This window comes from Chlorocebus sabaeus, chromosome 13 (assembly GCF_047675955.1).
Source record: "Chlorocebus sabaeus isolate Y175 chromosome 13, mChlSab1.0.hap1, whole genome shotgun sequence".
NCBI classification, from domain to species: Eukaryota; Metazoa; Chordata; class Mammalia; order Primates; family Cercopithecidae; genus Chlorocebus; species Chlorocebus sabaeus.
The window spans coordinates 33194871-33217723 of record NC_132916.1 but is presented as its reverse complement, the minus strand read 5'-3'; the positions used below and the strand labels follow the sequence as shown (position 1 = coordinate 33217723).

Here is a 22853-nt window from a genome sequence, read left to right as displayed (position 1 = left end):
AGTCAAATCGTGAGTGAACTCCCATTCACAATTGCTACAAAGGGAACAAAATACCTAGGAATACAACTTACAAGGGATGTGACGGACCTCTTCAAGGAGAACTACAAACCACTGCTCAAGGAAGTAAGAGAGGACACAAATGAAAAAATATTCCATGCTCATGGATAGGAAGAATCAATATCGTGAAAATGGCCATACTGCCCAAAGTATTTTATAGATTCAATGCTATCCCCATCAAGCTACCACTGACTTTCTTTACAGAACTGGAGAAAACTACTTTAAATTTCATATGGAACCAAAAAACAGCCCACATAGCCAAGACAATCCTAAGCAAAAAGAACAAAGCTGGAGGCATCACGCTACCTAACTTCAAACTATAGTACAAGGCTACAGTAACAAAAAACAGCATGGTACTGGTACCAAAACAGACATATAGACCAATGGAACAGAACAGAGGCCTCAGAAATAACACTACACATCTACAACCATCTGATCTTTGACAAACCTGACAAAAACAAGCAACCGGGAAAGGATTCCCTATTTAATAAATGGTGTTGGGAAAACTGGCTAGCCATATGTAGAAAGCTGAAACTGGATCCCTTCCTTACACTTTATACAAAAATTAACTGAAGATGGATTAAAGACTTAAATGTTAGACCTAAAACCATAAAAACACTAGAAGAAAACCTAGGCAATAATACCATTCAGGACACTGGCATGGGCAAAGACTTCATGTCTAAGACACCAAAGGCAATGGCAACAAAAGCCAAAATTGACAAATGGGATCTAGTTAAAGAGCTTCAGCACAGCAAAAGAAACTATCATCAGAGTGAACAGGCAAGCTACAGAATGGGAGGAAATTTTGGCAATCTATCCATCTGACAAAGGGCTAATATCCAGAGTCTACAAGCAACTTAAACAAATTTATAAGGAAAAAAAAACCCCATCAAAAAGTGGGCAAAGGATGTTAACAGACACTTCTCAAAAGAAGACATTTATGCAGCCAACAAACATGAGAAAAAGCTCATCATCACTGGTCATTAGAGAAATGCAAATCAAAACCACAATGAGATACCATCTCACACCAGTTAGAATGGCAATCATTAAAAAGTCAGGAAACAACAGATGCTGGAGAGGATGTGGAGAAATCAGAATGCTTTTACACTGTCGGTGGGAGTATAAATTAGTTCAACCATTGGGAAGACAGTGTGGCAATTCCTCAAGGGCCTAGAAACAGAAATACCATTTAACCCAGCAATCCCATTACTGGGTATATACCCAAAGGATTATAAATCATTCTACTATAAAGACACATGCACATGTATGTTTACTGCAGCACTGTTCACAATAGCAAAGACTTGGAATCAACCCAAATGCCCATCAATGATAGACTGGATAAAGAAAATGTGGCACATACACACCATGGAATACTATGCAGCCATAAAAAAGGGATGAGTTCATCTCCTTTGCAGGGACATGGATGAATGTGGAAACCATCATTCTCAACAAATTAACACAGGAACAGAAAACCAATGTTCTCACTCATAAGTGGGAGCTGAACAATAAGATTACATGGACACAGGGAGGGGAACATCACACACTGGGGCCCATCAGGGGGTGGGGCACTAGGGGAGGGGTAGCATTAGAAGAAATACCTAATGTAGATGATGGGTTATGGGTGCAACAAACCACCATGGCACATGTATACCCATGTAACAAACCTGCACGTTCTGCACATGTACCCCGGAACTTAAAGTATAATAATAAAAAAAAAAAAGAGAGAGAGAGAGAGAGAGATTATCATGCCTCAGCCTCCCAAGTAGCTGAGATTACAGGTATGTGCCATCATGCTCAGCTAATTTTTGTATTTTTAGTAGAGATGGGGTTTCACTATGTTGGCCGGACTGGTCTCGAACTCACAACCTCAGGTGATATGCCTGCCTCGGCCTCCCAGAGTGTTGGGATTACAAGTGTAAGCCACCATGCCCAGCTGGTTGATTCTAATGGGCTTCAAGAACCCATTCAGTCTGGGATGCCTACTCTCATCCCATGAGTTTTGGTGTTTTGTAGGGTGAGAAATGAGCTGTTAATAAAATCCTTTCTCCAAGCAGAGTAGTAAATTTACTTTTTGTTGTTGTTGAGATGAGGTCTCACTTTGTTGCCCAGGCTGGTCTTGAAATCCTAGCCTCATGGGATCCTCACCTCTCAGCCTTCCAAAGTGCTGAATTACAGGTGTGAGTCAGCAAATTTATTTTTATTTCCAACTCATCTTCATTTGGCTAGTATAGGATAACAATAGTAATCTCAATCTTTTGTTTTTTAATCATTTATTCAAAGGCCGAACTCATCCTACAAAGAATGGCAAACTAAGAAAGTGCTTGGTGTTTTGAACACCCACTCCACATCATACACTGGACTGGGCCATTTGCCCATTTAATGGTTTGTTCCAAATTACACTACAGTAAAATACATATGATTCCCATTTTACAGTTGAAGCTCAAGAAATTAAGTTACTTGCTCCAAAGGTAGCAGGGGAGAGCGTGGATTCAGATTCAGGTCTACCATTCACCTAAGCCTGCATTCTTTCTAATACATTACATCACCTGTCAAACACGGAGAGTTACAATTAGAAGGACCGTCTTAGTCCAGTCATTTTATTTCAAATGAAAAGATAACTCTCATTTTAATCTATTTTATTTATTTAATAAAGAACAAATGGCCCAAAGCAGTTTTCTTTAAGTTTTTCTGCTTACTCCTTCTCTTAATATGAGGACCAAAAAGGTACTGGTACCAAATGAGAACCCTTATTATTTGACGTAGTAAGAATTAGTATAGATCCTATGTTGTAACATGTTCCACTCACGTTGACTACCCTTCTTTCTATATAATCTAACAGCCTTCATTGCACAGTTCATTTAACTTATGAACACTTTAATTCCAAAATTGCTAAATCAAGATTTTAAGACTAGAACTAAATTGTTTAATAGAGAATAGAAGAAAAAGTCATTTACTTAAAAATGCATATATTTTCATCTTACATTTCTCATAACAGGAAATATAACATGTATATACATTTTTCCATAATACCTAACAAGAAGAAATGCTTATTTTTAAAAAATACTTCGGCTACTCACTAAAACCAGTTCTTGAAAAACTTTCCACGTTTGTTAATCCTGAAAAAAATGTTCACATTTGTTACCAGTTCTTAAGAATGAGGGAGACATGACTTCCTGTTTCTACTGTTCACCTGCATCATGTGAGAAAGAGGGAATGGGCCGGGGTTCTAGGAAGGTGTGATGTCTCTGAATTCGGTTGAGAAGCTGCTGTGCCGCAGGTTTGAATTCTGTTTCCCAGTGGAGTTTGTGATAGTTTTTTAGGTCTGGATCAAAACTGCCATCCAGTGCTAGTTCTTCATCTGTATTAGAAAAATTTAAATTACAGCATTATTTAGAAATGTAATCCTATTGAATATCATTTAATTTTGATGATATGAGTTAAACTCACCCTGGGTCGGTCACCCTTTAATACCAACGTAACACAAGATAGGATTTCAGAGAAGTTCTTTACTCTCTTCTGTTCTTTATGAATACATCATTTTATTTTATTTTATTTGGAGAAGCAGGGTCTCCATGTATTGCCCAGGCTGGTCTCCAACTCCTGACCTCAAGCAATCCTCCCACTTTGACCTCCCCACGTGCCAAAGTGCTGGGATTACAGGTGTGAGCTACCTCGCCAAGCCCATTACTTTACAATTAGTATATTTTGGTATCTTAATTTAAATGGGCAATATTTTTTTCAAAAAAAATCTGGCCAGGTGTGGTGGCTCATGCCTGTAATGCCAACACATTGGGAGCCTGAGGTAGGAGAATTGCTTGAGCCCAAGAGTTCAAGATTAGTCTGAGCAACACAGTGACAGCTCAGGAAAAAAAAAAAAAAAAATCAGAAGATTATCTGGGCATGGGGGCATGTGCCTGTGGTCCCAGCTACTCAAGAGGCTGAGGTCAGGAGGATCGCTTGAGCACGGGAGATTGAGGCTGCAGTGGGGCATGACTGTGCCACTGCCCTCCAGCCTAAGCGACACAGCAAGACCCTGTCTCAAAAAATAAAAAATCTGAGATTGAACTGAACCTTTAACTAATTCCTTAGTTTTTTATATGTAAGTTTGTATCTAAAAGTTCGATCACAATTTCTCAGAATTACTTCGTTATGTGTACATAGAAAAGTTAATTACTTCAAAGGTTAGATACAAAAGGAATCAGGAAATCTTTGAGGAAAGTAGTTCAGTTAAATTTGACACTTTAAACTTTACTGAAACTCAGAACTTGGCTGGCTTCACAGCAGCAGGGAAGCAGTACTTTGAAAAGACAACCTTCCACCCCCCTACTCTCTCCATAACTGAAAACTAGGAGGCCTTGGGAATCCTAAGGAATATTAGAATCCCAGGTGAGCCCATGGATAATGCAGAAAAGAACTTGTAAGAATAAAATGCAAAAGTACAACTTCGATTTCCAATCCAAGGGCATCCTGAATTCTGGGAACACCATATATTCAATCCAAGTAGGAAGATAAATGGCCACTGAGGCTTCTGTGCTCATTGCCACAGCAATTTTATGTGTTGATGTTGAGCCTCGCACCCTGTGTGACAGACTTCAGAAAAGTACACTGACCTGCCAGTCAGATTAGCTCTGCCACTTCCTACATCTGTGACATGAGGCCAACTTCTTAAACGGTAACCACTAAATCCTAAAACAACCACAGATGTTGTTACTGACATTGCCAACATTTTATTTATTTATTTATTTATTTTTGGGAGATGGAGTCGCGCTGTGTCACCCAGGCTGGAGTGCAGTGGTGCAATCTCGGCTCACTGTAACCTCTGAATCCCAGGTTCAAGCAATTCTTCTGCCTCAGCCTCTTGAGCAGCTGGGATTACAGGCATGTGCCACCACACCCAGCTAATTTTTGTCTTTTTAGTAGAGACAGAGTTTTACCATGTTGGCCCAGCTGGTCTCCAACTCCTGACCTCAAGTGATCCGCCTGCCTTGGCCTCCCAAAGTGCTGGGATTACAGGCTTGAGCCACTGCACCCAGCTGCCAACACTTTTTTATAGGGCCAATTAAAATCCTATTATAAAATGCTTCATGACTCCGTTGATATCAGATTTTCTATACTGAATATTTGTGTACATTCACTGTGTCCTTTGGCACTAGGGGTGTTAGTGTCACCACCCAAAATAAGATAAGGGAGTCTGGAATCCCAGTTTGTACCTTCCTCTCATCACAACCAAGTGGTCAACTATGCAGTTCTGAGATAAACTCTAGGCAGACACAAACACTTCGGCAAGGAGCTCCATAGAGACCCTGTAAGCAAACCTGGATCTCCCCACCCATGAGACAACTGGGCCCCGAGGGGAGGAGAATGCAGGCAGTGTTTGGTGCCTTCAAAGCTCTTCCTGTTTGGCTACTTCCGGACAAAAAGAGTCAGGTAGACCCAGTGATTTCAGATTTCATTTCGTTTTTTGAGACAGAGTCTACTCGGGAGTGCAATGGCGTGATCTTGGCTCATTGCAACCTCCATGTCCCAGATTCAAGTGATCCTTGTTTCTCAGCCTCCCAAGTAGCTGGGACTACAAGCATGTGCCACCAGGCCAGGCTAATTTTTTGTGTTTTTAGTAGAGATGGGGTTTTGCCATGTTGCCCAGGCTGGTCTCGAACTTCTGACCTCAGGTGATCCACCCACCTTGGCCTCCCAAAGTGCTGGGATTACAGGTGTGAGCCACCGCACCCAGCCAGTGATTTCAGATTTCTAGACCATCTTCCTACTCACTGTTTTCCAGATTTTCTGAACATTAAACTTGTTGAAAAGTGAATTCTGCTGTATAAAAATAAAATTCTGTTGTATAGAAAATGAATTCTGTTATATAGAAAATAAATTATGGGCTGGGTACAGTGGCTCACGCCTATAATCCCATCACTTTGGGAGGCTGAGGCCGGTGGATCACCTGAGGTCAGGAGTTTGAGATCAGCCTCGCCAACATGATGAAACCCCATCTCTACTAAAAATACAAAAAAATTAGCCGGGCATGGTGCTGGGCACCTGTAGTCCCGGCTACTTGGAAGGCTGAGGCAGGAGAATCACTTGAACCCAGGAGGCGGAGGTTGCAGTGAGCCATGGTCATGCCACTGCACTCCAGCCTAGGCAACAGAGAGAGACTCTGTCTCAAAAAAATAATAATTAAAAAAAAAAAAGGAAAGAAAGAAAATGAATTCTGTTGTAGAAGTCCTTCTTCCCCAAGCTGCTGGCGGCTGAGCAGTATGGCCTGTGCATGTCATAGTCCCTTCTTCCTCCCAGGGCTTTGGTTGGATTTAGTGGTTTTAGCAAAATCTCTGTTGGGTGTGTGGCTTTTTAAAATCTAATGTCAAGACCATGTTACTTGTCTTGAGGCCCAGCCTATAGTTAATCCACCCACAAACCATATTAATTCTAAATTGGGTTAGAGAAGATAACAAGAATAGCCAAACAGCTACAGGTAAGAGAAATGAGGTCTAAAGTTTCAAAGTAAATACAGTGACATACATTAAAAGTGCCATATCACATGGGGTATTAAATTTTGGAACTTGTACTGCAAAGAGTAGCAGAGGCTGATTGAGTAAAAATTTAGATCTATGATTCAATGTTTTTTTTTTTAAGAGACAGAGTCTCATTCTGTCACCCAGGCTGGAATGCAGTGGTGCAATCATAGCTCACTGTAGCCTAGAATTCCTGGGCTCAAGTGATCCTCCCACCTCAGTTGAGTGGCCAAGACTACAAACACAAACATCCAGCTAATTTTTTTACTTTTAGTAGAGATGGGGTCTCACTATGTTGCCCAAGCTGGTCTCAAACTCCTAGCCCCAAGTGATTCTCCCACCTTGGCCTCCCAAAGTGCTGGGATTATAGGCACGAGCCATTGCACTCAGTCTTTAATTCTTTTTAAGATTTGAATCATCATAAGTTAGAAACTGTGCGTCATAGTATTTTGCATCATGACTCTGTATACATATACCTACTTACATACAAATAAATGTTTCAAGTGCAATACTTGTCCTTACTACATGTAATATATTGTGATATTTTCTTTCTTTGTTCATTCATTTTTTAAAGATGCTGGTCACAACCAACTAAATTGATTTCCTAACCTGCAGTGTGAAAAGTGCTTATTTAGATAACCAATCATTCTTAAGCTTTCTTTAGGCACAGCATGCTTCCAAATACTAAAATTTGGGGCAAAGTATTAGAAAGGATTAAAAGACCTTACAATAATCAATGATCATTACAACACAATCATTATTAGAAGTTTGTGTCCTGTAGCATCTATAAAAGCTTTCTTTACTCACTACACTATTTCCTAGCTAGCTGTTCAGCAGCAGGTGGCTGTTTAAGGGATTTAACATTGCCCTGACCATTCTCTTATAAGGTAAAGTTGTCGAATGTTCTAGAAGCACCTGATAGCTCTTCAGCATAGGTTGATATGATCCTCCAACTTGAACATGGCGCCCCACTCTACCCTTGTCACAAAACCTAAGTGCCCACTGCCACATAACTTATGATGAACATACAACAGCCTAGTGTACTTCCCATTTGCAACAATAAACTGCACACATGGTCATCAGGTGTCAGCTCCCCGCAGAGGGGCTCATGGTAGACTGGAGTGCTCAGTATACCACTAAGAACTTCAGCATCAACACACTGTTTATGAGCTCATAAGACATAACTGGAATATAGTGGGCAGTTTCAGACCACGTTCTTTTAAAGCCACTTTCCAGAAAGACTGTCAACATTCCAACGATGTTGATATATTACTTCTCCCTTTTTTCTAGTCACTTGGCAAGAAAAAGTTAGGTAACTTACATTACTATAGAAATTGCCATACCAGTATTTCCAAAAACAGTGCTCATACTTCAACATGGGCCTCGGTAATTTAATAGCTCATCCTGTTTCCAAAATGGCCTGTTTTTTGTTTTTTGTTGTTGTTGTTTTGTTTCTTAGCTATCTTTGTAAAAGAATTGAAATGCAAATTTACTCTCACCCACACGCCCATTTCACTTGCAGCAGTCCCACTGCCCAGACACAGCCTGTCAGAAGTCAGGGTCTGAGTGCCCACTGCTGAGAGAAAAGCACAGCCCAGCACCCAGCCCACAAGGCCCAGTCCCCACGGTTCGTGAAGAGGAGCTCTCGATCATGTGAGAAACCGGGGATGCACTGCACAGTGGCTTGGCTCCCTGAGTGAGCTGTGTTTATTTGCTGTTATCCATGCCACAGTCTCTCGGCAAGGGTGGGGTGGAGTAAGGGTGTTCTAGGTAACACAGGGCTAGTTGGTTGTTTTCGGATGGAAAGTCCTGCCTTTGCTACAGTGTGACTTCAGGCAAGCCACTTAACTGTCCTAAAACCTACTTTCCTTATCTGTCACCTAGCTGATGGCCTCAGAGAGATCTTTCAAAAATAGAATAAACCTGCTTTTAAAGGGATATAGCACTATTGAAACAAGGTACCACCATTGGTAGCCAATCCACATGCTGCTATCAAGTACCTTCTTTGTATGAGGCAATATCCTTTCCCTAAGGTGGTTCAGTTGGAAAGGGGAAATAAAACTCACAAAATAATAATACAGGATAATTACAGGACAAGTTCCACAATTCATGATTGATTGCTATATAAGAAGTCTAGATTTCCTATGACTAGACTATGACTGTGGGCTTGAGAAGCTATGTGGGAAGGGCCTGCACCTGGATAGGCAGATCGGGATGAGCAGGTAGGATATGAAAGAGAACATGTGCAAAGGCACAGAGGCGGGAAAAGCACGACCAGAAGCCCAATTTGGCTACGGAAAAGTTGGGAATGGACCACAGTCAGCCCTTCGCATCCACGGGCCACACGTCCACAGGTTCAACCAACCACAGATAGAGAATATTTGAAACAACAACAACAATAAAAAGAATACAAATAAAAATCACAGCACGACAACCATTTACAAAGCGTTCACATTGTAGGTATTATAAGTCTAGAGATGATTTAACATGTGCAGGAAGATGTGTGTAGGTGAAATGCCGATTCTATGGCATTTTATATCAGACACTTGGGCATCTGTGTTGGTATCCGAGGGAGGCCCTGAAACCAATCCCCCCAGATACCAAGAGGTGACTGTAACAGGCAGCAGGGCCCACTGAAATGAAGTGCCTTCCAGGTACACTGCCCCTGCTGAGAAGCCAGCCATGCCCACACCTCCTTCTGATCCATCTTTGTGCCACACGGCCCCACAGTCCCACCATCCTTGTTATTTATGGCTGATTGCCGCAGACTTGGGTAACAAAGGAAACCACACGTAGCCTGTCACCTGGTAGCTGCTGCCTACGCAGGAAAGTCCTGGGCCACAGGACACTGACTCACTGAGCCAATCGTATCTTCTCCCTGAGTGGGTGACATAGGAAAGTGCCCTGGCAACAGATACACACAGGGAGGGCAGCAAGTGGAAGCCTGGAGGTAGCTGAAGCCACGATCTAGAAGGAGCCTAGAGGGAGTAAGTGGGGAGAAAATTCTTTCCCTAACAGCGGACACAACACAGCTGCGTCTCCAGAATGGTGGAGCCCAGGGGGCGGAGCTCATGACGCCAGTGGCTGAGGGGTCACTTGGGACTCCCAGCTCCTGACTGGCTCTCTGGGAGGCTTTGAGCAGTATCTTGTTTCCTGGCTTCTTTCTTGTCTGTACGCTCTTCCCTTAAGCTCCTTTGCTAACGAGAGCAAGGGCTCTCAAGCCTAGCTATTATCAGACTCACCTGTGGAACTCTGAACACAGATTCTCAGCCTCATCCCAGAGCTTCTGAATCAGAATTCCTAGGGCTGGGGCCAGGAAGGTGTTTCTGGTTTTTTGGGGTTTTTAACTCCACGGCTGATTTCAATGCTCTACCACCATCGAGAACTGAATTAAGGCAACCTGAACATGCACTTCTGCTTCCTACAACCTGAGACAGTTTAATGCTCATGGAGCCAACTGTGAAGCTCAATGATTAAAAGAAAATGCTTAATTTTTTCCCTTATTGTTTTAAAACACATATAAAAAATTATATTTACCTGGAAAAACCAAATTTCACATCGACCTAGCACACCCAATTCTTTCAAACAACTCCTGAGTTCCAGTTCCTGTTTAGTGGCATAGTGTTACAACACTTAAGACCAACCTGGCTAACACGGTGAAACCCTGTCTCTACTAAAAAATACAAAAAATTAGCCGGGCATGGTGGCGGGCGCCTGTAGTCCCAGTCACTTAGGAGGCTGAGGCAGGAGAATGGCGTAAACCCGGGAGGCAGAGGTTGCAGTGAGCTGAGATCCAGCCATTGCACTCCAGCCCAGGCAACAGAGCAAGTCTCCGTCTCAAAAAAAAAAAAAAAAAAAAAAAAAGTTTCCAGAGCACGTCAGCCACCTTCTGAGGACTTGCTATGTGGCTGGCACTGTGTTTAGGCTCTTTGTATACATCTGCTCATTTATCACCCTGCAAGCTGGACATTAATTATCCTCATCTTGGAGATGATAACAAATCATTTCGGAGCGGCTGAGAATCTGTGTTTTTAAAAGTTCTACAAGTGAGTCTGCTATGCAGCTAGGATTGGGAGCCTCTGCTCTGGTTGGTGAAGGAGTGTAAAGGAAAGGTATCTGTTAAGCTTTCTCAGGTTGCGGACAAGTTGAACTCAAACTTTAAAAACTCAGCACAGCACTTTGGGAGGCCGAGACGGGCGGATCACGAGGTCAGGAGATCGAGACCATCCTGGCTAACACGGTGAAACCCCGTCTCTACTAAAAAATACAAAAAACTAGCCGGGCGTGGTGGCGGCGCCTGTAGTCCCAGCTACTCGGGAGGCTGAGGCAGGAGAATGGCGTAAACCCGGGAGGCGGAGCTTGCAGTGAGCTGAGATCCGGCCACTGCACTCCAGCCTGGGCGACAGAGCCAGACTCCGTCTCAAAAAAAAAAAAAAAAAAAACTCAGCACCTATGGCTTCTGAGTGACCTTGAGCCTTTTCACATGGCCTCAGTATGTGGATCCAGTATGGTGGCTGGGCAATGATGGGTACATCTCCTCTACTTGGGAAAAAGGATTATTAAAAACACTCATTTACCGACCCAAATCATTGTTTTTAGAATTAACCCAGGATGAAAAAAAAATACTCTAAAATTATAAAAGATTTTTAAATGTAAAAAATGATCCTGGCCAGGCAAGGTGGTTCCCACCAGTAATCCCAGCACTTCGGGAGGCTGAGGTGGGAGCATCGCTTGAGCCCAGGAGTTTGACACCAGCCTGGGTAACATAGTAAGACCTCATCTCTACAAAAAATATATATTTTTTAAATTATCTGGGCATGGTGGTGTGTGTGTCTGTAGTCCCAGCTACTTGAGAGGCAGAGGCAGGAGGATCACTTGAGCCCAGGAGTTTAGGGCTGCAGAGAGCAGTGATCGCGCCACTGCATTCCATCCTGGGTGACAGAGCAACAAGAAAAGAAAGAATCGTCTTTCCTTTGATTTGTATCAGTGATTTCCTTCCTTTCAAGGATATAAACCCCATTGTAATGCCAAATAGTCTCACAGGCCCTCACCCACATGACAATTAATGTAGCTAATTAAAACATACAGCTTCATTTAAAAGCATGACTTAATTGAGTAGCTTTTAGCCATTTTTAGCTCTATTTTCTCAATTACAACAGTGTCTATATGCTTTTGAACAAGAGAAATACATTTATGCTGAGGTCTTATATTTATGCACTTTAGAGAAAATGCAAAAAAAAAAAAAAAAAAAAAAAAAAGCCACAGAAGAAATCATGATTGTATCTAGTGAGTTGTAAGTCCTTCTGTCCCCATCGTAAATAGCATTCAGCCTCTTCAGATAGTTCCAAATTATAGTAATCTTTAACATACTCTTGTTGCTTATAGAAATATAGTCACCCAAATGCATACTAATATTTATCTGAACAGGTCACAGAAAAAAACTATCTCACACTCTGATAAAACTCACAGACTCATCATAGTCAAGAGCCTTACCTAAAAATGATGAGAGCAGGAGTAAAAGTGTGTTGGTGTCTTCATTTCCAAAACATGACGAAGCATTAGTGATGTTTTCACTGAAGTTCCATAAAGTTTTACAAACCAAGCAGGCCAGCTGCCAATCAGTAGGACCAAAGTCTCTTAAACAATCCACTAACCTAGTAAAGTTCAAATTGAGAAGTTGTTAGGTCAGAATTTGTCTTTAATATTGTTAGCATGATTATTCTTCTGTGATACATAAGTATAATCCAGAGATCACTTAAAATAATTCCTTATCTATAAAATTAAGTGGTTACAAAGTAGCAGTAATCTACTTCTGCACCTTTTTTTTTTCTTTTTTTTAAGACAGAGTCTCACTCTGTTGCCCAGGCTGAAGTGCAGAGGCACGATCTCGGCTCACTGCAACCTCCACTCACTGCAACCTCCACCTCCCAGATTCAAGCAATTCTGCCTCAGCCTCCCAAGTAGCTAGGATTACAGGCATGCGCTACCATGCCCAGCTAATTTTTGTCTTTTTAGTAGAGACGGGATTTCACCATGTTAGCCAGGCTGCTCTTGAACTCCTGGCCTCAAGTGATTCGCCCACCTCGGCCTCCCAAAATGCTGGGATTACAGGCATGAGCCACCGTGCCCGGCCTATTTCTGCACCATTTTAAGTATCCAGTGGAATCGAAACTCCCTCTTCAGCCTCAGCTTAGGGGCTTCCCAATGTTGAAATCCCTTTGCCCCACAGGAATGATGAGAGGACCCAAGCTCCCGAGAACACGATGTCCTTCAAATCCCGAGTCAGTACCCTACACCTGGAAACTTACTTCTTGATGCCACCTCCTTCTTTCAGGATGACACGCTTGTCTTTATCCACAGTGAGATTGAGGAGAACACCACAGGCAGAAAAGCAGATATCCTGATGCTGAGCATCCAGCAGCGCCATCATGAACCTGTGGACTACGAGGGAAGAGCGCAAATGCAGCCCAGTAAAAGCCCAGGGTTCCCAGCTGTCTCTTGTTTTACAGATGGTACAGGGGAAATGGTGAGTGGTTTGCAAACCCAGAATCCCTGTTAAGGGACTTAACTCATTCTTCCTAAGGCTTTATCCATCACCCAGCAGTGGGTTCCCCAATACCCACCACTCCCAGAGCCGGCTCCCCCAATCCCCAGATACTGCAACACCTGACCCAGACAGCAGCTGCTTCTCCACGGCAGTGAAAGAGTCCCTGCTGGTGGACACGAGGGAGCACAGGTGACACTCATCTAACTGCCAGTTGTTCTCAAGGGTTTTCCTGAACCTCCAGCAGCAACTGTCTTTAAATACACAGTCCTGGAGCGGGGAGCTGGCTCCTGGTGATCATTCCTGAAGTCTCCCAGGGCCACGTGTAAGACTCAGACTGCTGAAAACCAACCTGTGGCAAGGCAGGCCTTCCAGTGGAGGGACATCTCAGGGCAGCACAGGCTCCCGCCTCCGGGGAACCAATTTCCCTTACTCCTAGGAAATGCAACTGGGAACCGATTGTCCTGTTTTCTCATCCCTCAGCAGATGCTGAGCAAAGGGTTGGGGAAGAGTGAGTAAGGTGTGCATTCCGCCTCCTCCCACGGGGCATGCACCTGAGAGGGGCTGCCCTGTTCTAGCCCCGGCCCTGTCGACTGGGTTGGGCAGTGAGCTTGGCAGAGGCAACATCACATACATATGTGCTCTTAAGAGGCTAAAGAGTGCCCAGCAAAATGTGCAGTTATCTGTAGGTAGTGAGAGCTGGAGCATGGTTTGCTGCTGCTGCTTTTTATATCTGTATTATTGAAATTTTCCATTACGAACATGGAAGTTATGTTTTTAAAATTATTATTGTTACATGAAATATTTGAGACATACAAAGAGTCAAAGTATACTAATATTTGAGACATACAAAAATATTTGAGACATACAAAGGGTATAAACATGTGGGTACTTGCCACTCAGTTTGAGAAATAAAACATTACATTCCAAACAACATGTACATAATAAATATAAACAATTCTTATTTGTTGATAATAAATAACACTATAGGTCTAATGATAATCTTTGGACATCCCTTTCCTTCCAAAGGTGAACGCGGTCCTTTTTAAATTTTTAATCTTTATCTTTCAGAGGTAGGTTCTCACTCCGTCTCCGAGCCTGGAGGGAAGTGGCACAATCATGGCTCACTGCAGCCTCGAACTTCTGGGCTCAGCTGATCCTCCTGCCTCAGCCTCCCAAGTAGCTGGGACTACAGGCACGTGCCTGTCTGGCTAATTTTTAATTTTTGTAGAGATGATGTCTCACTATGTTACCCAGGTTTATCTCAAACTCGTGCCCTCAAGCAATCCTCCCACCTTAGCCTCCCAAGGTGCTGGTATTATAGGGTTGAACCACTGGACCCAGCCTGAACTCTGTCTTAAATTGGAGTTTACTATTTCCAATTACTATTTATACTGTATAGCATCACTACATGAATACCTATGCAGAAGCAATACCCAAGATAGTTTTGTATGTTTTAAAACTTATATTCATGGCATTCCTCTGTATATATCCTCCTATTGCTTGTGAATGCTAGAGAACATTTTATGGCGTGAATATACCATAATGAATTTATCCTCTTGTCTGTTGAGGGACATTTAGGTTGTTTCTACTTTTTGCTATTATAAGCAAAATGTAATAGACATTCTAGTACATAAAAGAGAATGTCTTCTTGAGAATATGCCCCCAGACAGAAGTGATGACTCAAGATTCACTGTTTCTGTTAGACATACACACACCCCATCCTGGTGCACAGAAGGCCATTCACAAGGGAGACGGGAACACTGCCTAGGTCCATCTTGGCATCCTGAGCCAGGAGCCTTAAACACGGAGCTCTACAAATCTCAAAGCAGAAACAAGTACAACACTGTAATGACTCAAGCTCCAAAACCACTCCACTGATTACTGGCAAGAAGTGAATGTTTATGAATTCTAGTGTCATTAACTCACCATTGTTCTGCACAATGAAATCACAGACATCACGGTCCTGGGAGAGATTTCCGAAAACACGCACAGCCTCCAGGATTCCATCCATGTTGTTACTGACAAGAAGTTTTAAGAGCACTGGATTTGGTGACCAGAGAAATTAAATCAGTGAATTTAAGTTTTAACTTAAAGGTTAATGGAAATCAACATCATACTAAATACTGATAATTTTAAAATGATAATAAAATACAAACTCTAAGGGACTTTAGCAAGAATTAAGAAACTAATTTTTCCCATTTCTAGTTTCCCCATATTCTAATTTCTTAGAATCATCAGGTTCTAAGTAAGACATTTTTGTACCAGAAGGCAGAAGATAGTAATGTCTCCAGCTCTGTATTTAGTTAATAAAATCGAAACCTCAAATGAGCACTCATTTATCCAAATCCGACTCTGAACCTTACATTCAGCAATATATAGCTTTTTGTCTTGAATTATGGAATTCTTCACTTGGTAGTAAGATAAATTGTTGATTGTTGCTGTAGCATTGATCACCAGCTCCTCACAATCATCAAGTGACTTGTATTCTGAAATGAAGTGAGGATAAGGGAGTCAAAGACCCATTGCAGGAGTAGAACCAAGCACGTTGTAACTACAGCAATAGCAGGGCCAGGGGCAGGCTGCTGTCACGGCAGGGTCCCTACAAAGGCCCTGGAGAGGCAGCTTTACCACTTGATTTCCCCCAACTCCTCCTGCACGGAAATGCCCCAAATACAAGGGCCAGCTCCTGGCCAGAGCGGAGAGGATACTGTCAACTCAATCCTTGCAGCCAGGAGGTTTGGAAAAGCCTGGCTGATCTGGGCTCTGTGTCTGAAGTAAAGCAAAGGGGCCAACATGGCAGCGAGCGGGGCCATCTCTATTCCCGCCTGTTTTCTGGGTTCTCAGGCTCTCCCAGGGGCTCCTCCCTGGAGTCTTTGCCCTACTTCCCACACCGCCTCCTAACAGAATGGCCCTGGGGTCATGATCTGTCAGTCACTATGAACTCTAGAAGACACCTCTGGCCTCCTCTACCACCCCCCTAATTCATCTCTCAGCACTTGCTGGCTTCCCTTCTTCCACTTTTGCCTCCCTAAATCTATTCTCAACACAGTTATCCTTTAAAAGCAAGTCAGTTAATGCCACCCACCTCATAACCCATGAATAGGCCACGTTGTCTGGTCCACAAGACCTACCTGGCAGCTCCAGGCCTTACCTCTCTGGCCTCATTTGCTCCTCCTACTCCCAGACCACCAGGGTCAACCACAGCAGCCTCCTGGCCTCCTGGAATATGCCAGCATGCCCCTGCCTGAGAACCCATGCACTGCTGAACTTTCTTCTGGAACATACTCTCCTCCCAGTTAGCCACTTGGCTCACTCCTTACGTCCTCCAAGCAGTCGCTTAGAGGCCGCCTTGTTGGACATGCTTTCCGTAACCTCCCTATTTAAAATAGCACCTGTTCTCTTTTCTCTTACCCTGCTTTAATTTTCTCCATAGCACATATGACCACCTGATGTTATATATGTGTTTAATGTTTGTCTTTCAGCCCTAAAATGTCAGCTCCCTGAGGCCTAGGGATGTGTCTGTTTTATTCATGGCTGCATTCCCAGCTTCTAGAACAGTGCCTGGCACATAGTGAGTGCTGGATGCAAGAATAATTGATCCTCTAGCTTAGCACATAAGGCCCTTAGTGGTTTTTGTCTCTGCCTCCCACTCAGTCTCCAGACTCATCTGTTGACGTTTCTGGCCACAGTGTGGGGAAGAGCAGACGCAGGGCTGCAGCTGGGAGTGGTCCCAGTGACCTCAACATAGCACGGACATGGACAATGGCAGAGATGTGGCAGAGTGGAGACTGTGCTTGGCAGAGACTGGATGGGGTGTGAGGGAGAGGAATCACCTGGGTGCACATAACTGGGTAGATGCCTGAATTAAGGGCACAGGAGGAGGGCCAAGTTCAGGGACAGGTCATGAGTTCAGCTTCAGATATGCTTCTGAAGCACCCCCAGGAGAGGAGGGGTAGGCAGTTGGATATAAGAGTTGGGCAATCAGACTGGCTGAGCAACACTGTAAAACCCTGTCTTTACAAAAAATACAAAATATTAGCCGGGCGTGGTGGCAGGCACTTGTAATCCCAGCACTTTGGGAGGCCGAGGTGGGCGGATCACTTGAGGTCAGGAGTATGAGACCAGCCTGGCCACATGGTGAAACGCCGTCTCCACTAAAAAGACAACAATTAGCCCGGCGTGATGGCACAAGCCTGTAATCCCAGCTACTTGGGAGGCTGAGGCAGAAGAATTGCTTGAACCTGGGAGGCAGAGGTTGCAGTGAGCCAAGATTGCACCACTGCACTCCAGCCTGGGCGACAGAGGGAGACCCCATCTCCTGTATGAAACCGAAGTTTTTCCTCGGGGAGCAAGCAGGGCTGCTATGAGCTGAGGAAGAGGACTGTGTTTGTTCTTAAATTCTCTGACTTAAGTACCGCCCCCTTTGGCCACCTTTTCCTGTTCATTAAAGAGAACAGCCTTTTTATAAATTACTATGTTGAAAGGAATGCTCAGTCATTTGTAGGCCACAGAAGACATAGACTGTTCCTTCCGCCAGTGGCCCCTCCCGCTAGAGCAGCCAGCATAGGCCCAGTACCTGGTAGGCACTTAATGGATACTTGGAAAAAGAATAAAGAAAGACCTGACTTCCTGTGTTTTAGTTTAAGTACATAAAAAGGGAATAAGGAACTGAATTATTTTGGTTATCAATATGGATTCTACTGTAAGGAAATATCCTAGTTATGGTAAAAGAAGGGACACAGGACCTCCAAAATTCTTCCCTCTTGCTTTGGCCATGACTCTGAAGCCAGAACCCTGTGCTTCCACTCACTGGCCGTGTGACCTTACTCAAGTTATTTAACCTCCCTGAGCCTCAATTTCCTTGACTGTAAAGTGAGCATGATCATTGCACCTACATCATAGAGTTGTTACGAAGTTTAAACGCATTTAAGGGTTTAAATGAATGTGTGGCACATAGTGGGTGCTAAGTAAGTGCTTATTAAATGAACAGATGGGCCATCCAGAATGACCGCTCATGGGGAGCGGCTCAGGTGAATGTCTAACTCTTGGGCAAAGGGTCTACAGCCCTGGTTTCCTCCAGCCCCAGACTGATGACACTAGGTCTTGGGCAGTGTTTGGGGATCTGTTTTATTTCTCTTGCCTTGGTAGGAGAATTCGTTAGCTTGTCCAGAACATGCAGGGTAGCTCTTAGGTGTCTAACCTCCCAAAGGACCACACGTTTGAGAAGCAGGAGTGGTGTCTGGTACCTGGAACTAGAGGGTAGGTCCTCACAGCTGCTAAGCATTTATCATGAACAGCACCAGGCACTTTACATGCATGTAACCCCCAAAAGTCAGCTACTAATAAGTTTTACATGCACTTACAAGAATTCACACCCACAATAATTAATTCTCGAAAGGTGCATCTGTCTCAGTTACCTTGGCCTGTCATAATAAAATACCATAAACTGGGTGGCTTGAGCCAACAGAAATTTATTTTCTCACAGTTATGGAGGCTGGAAGTCCAAGATCAGGCAGCCTGCGTGGTCAGGCTCTGGTGTCTCTTCTTATAAGGGCCTAACTCGAGCATGAGGGCCCCACATCATGGCCTTATCTAAACCTAATTATCTCCCAAAGGCCCCATCTCCAAATACCATCACATGGGGGTTAGGACTTCAAAGATGAATTTAGGGGTCAGATGAGAACACTGAGGTTTAGAGAAGTTCAATACCTCGCCTGACTTCACAGAGCACACATCTGAATCCAGGTCTATTTGACCCTACCATCCTACTCTTTCCACAGAACCCTGCTGAAGTCAAGGACCCAGTGTTGCTGAGTTCCCATTGGAGCTAGTTGGGGCAATAGACTGCTTCCAAAAAAGCATGACAGAACCATCCTACCCTCTATAATTGACTCATGGATACAAGAAAATCTGGAATTTGGACTTGCCACTAAGTCAGCAAATCTCTGAGTCTGGTGGCATACTGAGAGGGTCAGTTCTTACTAGAAACATTATTGATTTTAAAAAGACCCTCTGCAATGAGGCTGACCTCTCTAGGCAAGTCCTAGGGTACAAGCAACTCCCTGTGAAGGGTGCAGGGCTAGAGGGAGGTAGGAAGAAAAAAACCCAAGGAATGCCCTTCCCACGTGACTAGGCAAGGGGGCCATGCCACAAGAGCCATCAGGCTGGGAGAAGTGCTCAGCTCTGAGGCTAAACAGGACAGCAGCAACTCTGACTTCAGTCGGCACAACCAAGCCCTGGGCAGGCCCTTTCGATAGTCACAGTCACAGCCCAGCACTGGCCCTGCGTTGCTCTAAGCTGCCAGGCCTGTCGGAGGGGGCAGGAGGCCGTTCCTGGAATGTGATCACCACTCCACATCGATGCAGATAAAACAGGTAGGAAATCCCCAGAGACCAGTGTAGAAAGGGCTTAGCAGGACTCAGAAACTCACCCAGGAGTCGAGTCATGTAAGGGGAAGGTAGAAGGGGGTGACCCCCTGTCAGGGGTGACTTTTGCCCTTCTATAAACTTTTGTTTGGAGATAAAATCTTTCAGGAGAGAATAGAGAAGGGATCACCTGCTTGTCCAAACAACTGCCTAAGGCATAGGAGGCAAGAGGCCTGACCCACCACGGGAGAGCAGGGTTTCTTCACTTCTGCTCAACCTCATATGGTACCAGGCTCTAATACAGAGACGAAAACACTTCTCACAGGGAGGCCCTTGACCTCCTGTATCAGGAGCAGCCAGGGAGCTTTAGAGAGAGTCTCACTCTGTCATCCATGCTGGAGTGCAGCGGTATGATCTTGGCTCACTACAACCTCCACCTCCTGGGTTCAAAAGATCTTCCTGCCTCAGCCTCCTGAGTAGCTAGGACTATAGGCGCCCACCACCATGCTTGGCTAATTTTTGTATTTTTAGTAGAGACGGGGTTTTGCCATGTTGGCCAGGCTGGTCTTGAACTCCTGGCCTCAAGTGATCTACTCGCCTCGGCCTCCCAAAGTGCTGGGATTACAGGCATGAGCCACCGCTACCAGCCTTTTTTTTTTTTTAGACGGAGTTCTCGCACTGTCGCCTGGGCTGGAGTGCAGTGGCACAATCTCAGCTCATTGCAATCTCTGCCTCTCAGGTTCAAGCGATTCTCCTTGCCTCAGCCTCCCAAGTAGCTGGGATTACACAGGCACCTGCCACCATGCCTGGTTAATTTTTTTGTATTTTTAGTAGAGACGGGGTTTCACTATGTTGGCAAGGCTGATCTCGAACTCCTGACCTCATGATAACACCTGCCTTGGCCTCCCAAAGTGCTGGGATGACAAGTGTGAGCCACTGCACCTAGACCTTTTTTTTTTTTTTTTGAGAAAGGGTCTCACTCTGTTGCCCAGGCTGGAGTGCAGCAGTGCGATCATGGCTCACTGCAGCCTTGACTTCCTGGGCTCAGGTAATTCTCCCACCTCAGCCTCCTGAGCAGCTGAGATCACAGGCGTGTGCCACCACACTCAGCTAATTTTTTTTTTTTTTTTTTTTTTTTTAAACAGAGACAGGGTTTTGCCATGTTGCCCAGTCTGGTCTAGAACCCCTGGCCTCAAGCAATCTGCCTGCCTTGGCTTCCCAAAGTGCTGGGATTATAGGCGTGAGCCACCATGCCCAGCCTCTTGCCTCTTTCTCCTACCCCAAAGCATCACTTTCTTTTGAGTCAAAAGCAAGTTATTCACTCTTCCTTTATAGGTAGAACTGTAATTTCTAAGCTCATAAAATATTTATAAGACGAGGAGTTTTTTCGCTTTATATGTGAATATTAACAATTGTGGGATCATGAATCATGCATAACTCTACTCCTTGGCTATTCACAGCCATGTGCCCCCAGTCCAGGTGTTTGAGGTCTGGTCCTCAGGCCCTTCCTGGGCAGCCACAGTCAGGCAAAAGCATTAATTCGGCAACAGATGAGAACTTGCCCAGTGGGTTTCAGGCTTCTGCTAGATTCTAAGGAGCCAGAAAAGCCAGCGTGGTTCCCTGAAGCACTGGGTCTCAACACTTAATGGACAAAAGACTCACCTGGGGGCAGAGGAGGCATTAAAAGGCAGATTTCAAGACTCTAATGACATTTTATAGAGGCAGTTTCTGGGCAAGGGCCAGAAACCAAAAAGGGTATTTTAATGAGTCCCACAGCTGATTCTGCAGCAGTCACATCCCTGGTCCTGGGCTGAGAAGCCCTGCTCAGTGTGGTGAGTGGATCTCAGGAAGGGGAGAGGAGCTTCAGCACACACGGGCATGCTACAGAGCAAAGGCTGAACATTTTGAGGTTGGAACAGAAACTGAATTTCTCTCACTGTTATGTGCATATTCTTCCATGCGGCTTAATGTGCAGTCAGCAGCTTGGAAAAGAGTTCAAGCCTAAACACAGAGATTGCTGAGTTATCTACACGGAAGTGGTAAGTCATGGTGCAGATCCCAGTCAGAATTGAAGAGTCCTTTCTCTAGACGGGTGACATGTGATGTGGGGTGCGGGGAAGCACAGGTCAGGGGCCCAGCAACTTTGCCACTTGCTCACTTTGTGACCTGTGAAAGTCACTATATCTCGCAGAGCCTGTTTCCTCATCTGTGAAATGATGAAAATAACAAAACGTGCCCTGACATTGTTGTGAGCTAACAGATACGAAAATGCGTTTTCAACCATAAAGCTCCATAGTGAAGCACGGCCTTGTCACTCACAAGCCCACAGCCGGGCTCTGCCACCCGTCCCTTAGCTGTGTGCGCCTAGCTTCTGCCCTTCTCAGAAACTGCAGTTCTTGTCTGTGCACCCGATGTCCCTCTACCACATATACCGAATTCCTTGAAAGCACATGCCAGCCTCCATTTTTAAAACCTTGTTCTAAACTGAATGTTGGTGTCCCCCAGAATGCACATGTAGAAGCCCTATCCCCTCAATGTGACTGTATTTGGAGCTAGGTCCTGTGGGGAAGTGATAAAGGTTAAACGAGGTCAGAAGGGTGGGGCCCTTATCCAGTAGAGCTGGTACCCTTACAAGAAGTAGAAGGGACCCCAGAGAGTGCTCTCTTCAGCACATGAGGACCCAGTGAGAGGGCAATCAACCACAGGCCAGGAAGGGGAGCCCACACCAGACCCTGATCCTGCTGGCATCTTGGTCTCGGACTTCCAGTTTCCAGAACTGTGAGAAAATACATGTCTGTTGAAGCTCCCCAGTTTATGAGATTTTGTTATGGCAGTCTGAGCAGAATAAACAAAACTGAATGCATAGCACAGAACTCATTACCCAGAAAGAGCTCAGGAAATGGCTCTTGAGTTGAATAGTGGAGGCGAGGGGGAGCAGGGAGTTCACAGTTTGCTCCTCCAAAACATCATTTGTGTCAGGCATTAAGCTTCCTTCCAAAACAACAACATTTTTCACAAGTATGGTTAGTAGTAGTTAATTTTCTTTTTTTTGGAGACAGAGTCTCACTGTGTCACCTAGGCTGGAGTGCAGTGGCACGATCTCAGCCCACTGCAGCCTCTGCCTCCTGATTTCAAACGATTCTTCTGCCTCAGCCTCCTGAGTAGCTGGGATTATAGGTGCACACCACCATGCCCAGCTAATTTTTGTATTCTAGTAGAGAAGGGGGTTTCACCATGTTGGCCAGGCTGGTCTCAAACTCCTGACCTTGTGATCCACCCACCTCAGCCTCTCAAAGTGCTGGGATTACAGGCCTGAGCCAGCAGGCCCAGCTAGTAGTGGCAAAATTGATTACCTTGGGTTGCAGTTAATTT

The 22853-nt window shown here is 44.5% G+C and overlaps 1 protein-coding gene across 6 annotated transcripts in view; it reads right to left on the bottom strand.

The window, feature by feature from the left end:
• Nucleotides 1-2310: 2310 nt before the first annotated feature.
• The window catches only part of ARMC2 (armadillo repeat containing 2), a 128707-nt gene continuing 108164 nt past the window's right edge, over nucleotides 2311-22853 (bottom strand). For 5 of the 6 annotated variants that reach the window (XM_008007401.3, XM_038001043.2, XM_008007403.3 and 2 more), the window contains 5 exons: nucleotides 15480-15602; nucleotides 15043-15156; nucleotides 12878-13010; nucleotides 12063-12223; nucleotides 2311-3415 (listed from right to left, as the gene is read on the bottom strand). In XM_008007401.3, the coding sequence (XP_008005592.3) occupies nucleotides 3237-3415; nucleotides 12063-12223; nucleotides 12878-13010; nucleotides 15043-15156; nucleotides 15480-15602 (710 nt within the window). In that variant the 3' untranslated portion in view covers nucleotides 2311-3236. The remainder of the gene's footprint in view (nucleotides 3416-12062; nucleotides 12224-12877; nucleotides 13011-15042; nucleotides 15157-15479; nucleotides 15603-22853) is intronic. The other variant, XM_038001044.2, reaches the window with a different exon arrangement.